This window comes from Miscanthus floridulus, chromosome 15, assembly GCF_019320115.1.
Source record: "Miscanthus floridulus cultivar M001 chromosome 15, ASM1932011v1, whole genome shotgun sequence".
NCBI lineage: Eukaryota > Viridiplantae > Streptophyta > Magnoliopsida > Poales > Poaceae > Miscanthus > Miscanthus floridulus.
Window position 1 is genome coordinate 10,792,598 of NC_089594.1, and position 4,486 is coordinate 10,797,083.

Genomic DNA, 4,486 nt, shown 5'->3' on the forward strand with positions numbered 1-4,486 from the left:
TTTGCTAACAAAAAGATGTGCGTGCATGTATCATAAGGTAGCGCAGTGATCGAACATACTAGTACAAACCAGGAGCGAGAACGTACACGGAAATAAATAAACACCGCACACACAGTGCATGCACTCAAAAATAAACCCAACAACAAGCAAAAGGGCATCTCTCTCTCACGCACACACGTACACACGGACGTACATACACGCTACGATGCAAGCGTATCACAGCGTACACGACGACACGTAGGTACATACGGAGAGATTTTTATTCAGTAGTACTCCACGACGTAGCAGTAAACAACTCATCATCACGCGTAGATAGATAGATAGATACTCATGCATACATGGTCGTCGATGCTCCGGCGCCGACGGCGGCGGCGGAATGGATCATCGATCGATCATCAGCAGGCTGTCGTTGGTTTAGCTGATCCTGCATGGAAGACGAAGCACAAGTTAAACGACTTGCTTGTTGAGTCATCAGTACATGCATGCATGCATGCAACTCTACATGCAAGTGGCAGTGATTCATTCAGAATTCAGATCATCACTTTGTACTAGCCCTGGCTAGATGTACCTGGAGCAGTCGGTGGAGGTGCTGATGGTGTAAGGGACGCTGACGCCGCACTTGGAGGGGATGCTGGCGGCGTTGCCGGCGTTGAGGCCGCTGATGCCCCGGGCGGCGTTCTTGAGGCAGTTGCAGGCGGTGCGCTTGTCGGCTGTGCTGCGGGCGGCGTTGTTGAGGCTCTTGACGCCGCTGCAGCAGCCCGCGGAGGGCGCGGAGCCCTGGCCGCGGGCGTAGGACAGGCACGGCGAGATGGCTGAGCTCACCTGCCCGCAGGTGATGGCCGCCTCCGAGGTCGTCGCTGCTGCCGCCAGCAGCACCACCGCTGCCACGACGGCGATCGCCACAGCAAGCTGCATGCGAGCCATGTCGTCGATGCTCTGGGTGTCTTGGAGTGTGTGTGATGTGTGGCTGCTCGGAGGAGACTGCTGGTACTAGCTTACGATCGATGTGCTGGTGAGGAGATTGCAGTGGAATGTCACTCCTTAAATAGGCTTACGATCGATGTGCTGATGACAGATGTGCATTGCATGCAGTTTCAGTCGGTGTGGATGCATGCGAATATGTCCATGGATCGATGGCACCTCGCCATCCATGGTAGTCAAGAGTTGGGCAGGAGGTGGTTGGGTGTTGGGAGGAGGAGCAGGCAGATGGATGTGGATGCACATACACATACACATATACAGATACAGATACACATACACAGTGGTTAGTTGAGGCAGAGTGAATTCATTAGCAGCCGCCTAACACGACCTAGAGCGCAGGGTGATGGCGGCAGCCTGAGCCGTTAGACGTATACGTGGCTCATCTGATACAGTTGGAGGCGCATTCACTCTCTCTCTCTCTCAGTGTGTCAGTGTGAGGTAGTTTGGAGTTGGATCTGAGTGCTTATCGCACATACATTAACACATCAATAATTCATCGATCTGTCTAGATCTCCATTGGATCCTTCCAGTAGCCTTCGTTAATTCCTCCCGCAACCAGAAGAACAGAGATTGAGGACGGACGCGTACAGCAAGCAGTACAGTGCAGGAGGTTACATGCACATTCAAAATTAGCGCTTGTTTAGGTTCAGGAATTTGGATTTTAGGTTACTGTAGCACGTTCGTTTTTATTTGGCAAATAATGTTCAAATATGGACTAATTAGGCTCAAAACGTTTGTCTCGTAATTTCCCACCAAACTGTGCAATTAGTTTTTCTTTTCGTCTACATTTAATGCTCCATGCACGAGCCGTAAACATTCGATGTGACAGGTACTGTAGCAACTTTTTGGAAATTGGGGTGGAAAGCAGCAGTGCTAGCGATTGAAGTTGTCCAGCAAGTATGGGAGCCCACATGTCGCTGTCTCGAGTGGAAGCTCCGCCACGTGCTATACATGCATCCAGTCCCGTACCTGCAAGGGCAGACCGGCAGACACCACCGCACCGACGCTTGCCAAAACTCGTACGGAATATGTCCGACTGTCCAAAACCACATCTCTCAATTTTTTTTTATTCAAAAACAAACATCTTTCGACCACTAGAGCAGAATACTGCTACCTCGATCCGTTCCAAAAATTACTATTATTTTACTAAATCTCAAATAGATTAGTGTGTTTTTTAAGATAATGAAGGAAAGAGTATCGGCTTCATATCTGCGTTGGAGAGGGATCAGACCAACTTCTCATAACTTACTTAACAACACTGGATAAACAAAATTCTTATAATAATAAAAAACTCAAAACCCAATTCCAAACAAAGAAGACCATCCCTAGGACACAAAGAGACTTATTGCCGTGGTCTCTAAATTTCGACAAGCTTCCACTGTTGAGCCTCACACCGTTGCAATTGGGCACAGAACCGAAGTCAATTGGTCCCACGGAATAACACCTGCAAAAGAGAATTGGGTCAACAATTGGCAAAAACAACTTAGTTCCTTGTTATTCAAATATATTGACTATAAAATAGCTGCCGCACCAATCAGCAAGAGTGATCGAAAATTCTTATATTTCCAAGAGTACCATCTATTAAATAAGTTATGGGCATTCCGAGGTGGTTTAAATCCTAACACCATATGGACTGCTCATAAAAACATGGCGTGTGAGCAATCAAAGAATAGATTTTGGATGGTTTCAGGTTTGCTATAAAAAGAGGAGGACCAATCTTCATTCCAATTCCTCTTTGCCAAGTTATACTTAGTGACAATAACCCCTCTTTTAAAGAACTAAATAAAGATTTTAATCTTTAAAGGGGTCATAAGTCGCCAAAATACTTGTGATACTTTTAAGCCATTACCGATTAGGTAGTTGTACATCGAGCTAACTGTGAATAAACCTGTTTTATGTAAAATCCAAACAAAATTTTCAGTACCATGTTGCAGGTTAATATTAGCCATCCCTGCTACTAGGTGGTTCCGTTCTATTAGCTTGTTTTCCACTAATGCCCTTCTAAACTCAACACTAAGTGGAACTTAGCTTAATACATCTCGAACCTTCGCTTGTTTCCTACAAACAATGTTGAATAAAGTTAGATATCGGGATTTTAGTGGTTGGTTCCCTAACAAGGTATCTTCCCGAACATGATTTGGTTACCATCCTTTAACCTAAAAGCTCCCAAACTCAAGAAAGTTTCTTTTCACGAGGCTCATCCAAAAATGAGAGTCTCAAGCTTTTTTTCTGAACGTGTGACAAGGTCATATCTTTAATATATTTATTCCTCACTAAGTCCTACCAAATACCATGTTCATTGCTTAATTTAAATAGTAACTGAGATGAGTTCTTGTATGGAAAGATTGGTTGACGCATGAGTAATCGGTTGCATGCTTCTACCCTTCCAAACTTCAAAGGCTACATATATACTCCCAAATTATGAGATAATGATGCATTTATGAGAGAAATTTTAATCTTGGATTGATATTTTATTTTTGAAATGGAAGGAGTAACAAATGGCCCCAAATTGCTAGCTACTCGTACATCAGTATACTATACAGTACAAGCTTATGCAAGTCAAACTGTGAAAAGCAAGAACTGAATACATATGTTTATGCAACAGGTAGTATAGCTTTAAGGCTCTGTTGGTTATGGCTCTGTTTCATGCCAGTTTTTTTCCACTCGTAGAGCTAAAGTTGTTTTAGAAAAGCCTTGAGTCAAACCGCTCCTCTTATTGTTAAAAACAATGATATAACTATAATACTTTTTTATGTTTATTTTTATTTTCTTGGCTGGCCGACCTAAGGCCGCCGGCCTCCTCACCGAGCTAAAGGATCATGGCCTATTAAAAAAATCTTTTTTTATCTGGCCACCATCCATTTCTCCCCCCCCCCCCCCCCCCCCCTCTTATCCGCTGGTGCCTTGCGCCGTCCACCTCCATGGCGACTCTACACCTTCTTCTCCTCATTTGGCTACCATCTGTTTCTCCTTGACGTTCAATGTTCATGCCGTGGCCCCTGCCCATCTCCCGCCGGTGACTCCGCCCCTCGCGCTGGAACAACTCCACCCCGCCCTGGCTACTCCGATCCGATCTGCCTCCGCCATTCGTTCACGCGTGACTTTGGCCGCCGCTCGACTCTGCCTCAACAACACTGCCCACATGTGTCATGCTCACCACGCTTGCCACATTGCCTTTATCCGCCGCGTGCCTCGCTCGTACAGGGAAGGGAACACTACTGGAGACGGCCTCTTTGCCGAGGGCTTCTGGGTTTGCCGAGGGCTAGATCTCGGGCACTCGGCAAAGGGGGTCTTTGCCGAGGGCCAGCCCCAGGAGCCCTCGGCAAAGCTAGGCCCTCGGCAAAGAAGCCTTTGCCGAGGGCCTAACCCTCGGCAAAGAAACGGCCCTCGGCAAAATAAATCTTTGCCGAGGGCCTAGCCCTCGGCAAATTGGCCAAATTGGCCCCGCGCGGCCCGCCGTCGCTGTGCGCCCCGCCGCCCCGTGCCCCCCGCCATAGCGCGCCCC

General features: G+C 47.1%; 1 protein-coding gene across 1 annotated transcript; it reads right to left on the bottom strand.

The window, feature by feature from the left end:
* LOC136508486 (non-specific lipid-transfer protein 1-like) lies at positions 1-1,025 on the bottom strand. Its single transcript, XM_066503168.1, has 2 exons — positions 569-1,025; positions 1-424 (listed from the first exon to the last, which is right to left on the bottom strand). The coding sequence occupies exons 1-2, from the start codon at positions 922-924 to the stop codon at positions 415-417; spliced, it is 366 nt and encodes a 121-aa protein (XP_066359265.1). The 5' UTR covers positions 925-1,025; the 3' UTR covers positions 1-414.
* Positions 1,026-4,486: the final 3,461 nt, after the last annotated feature.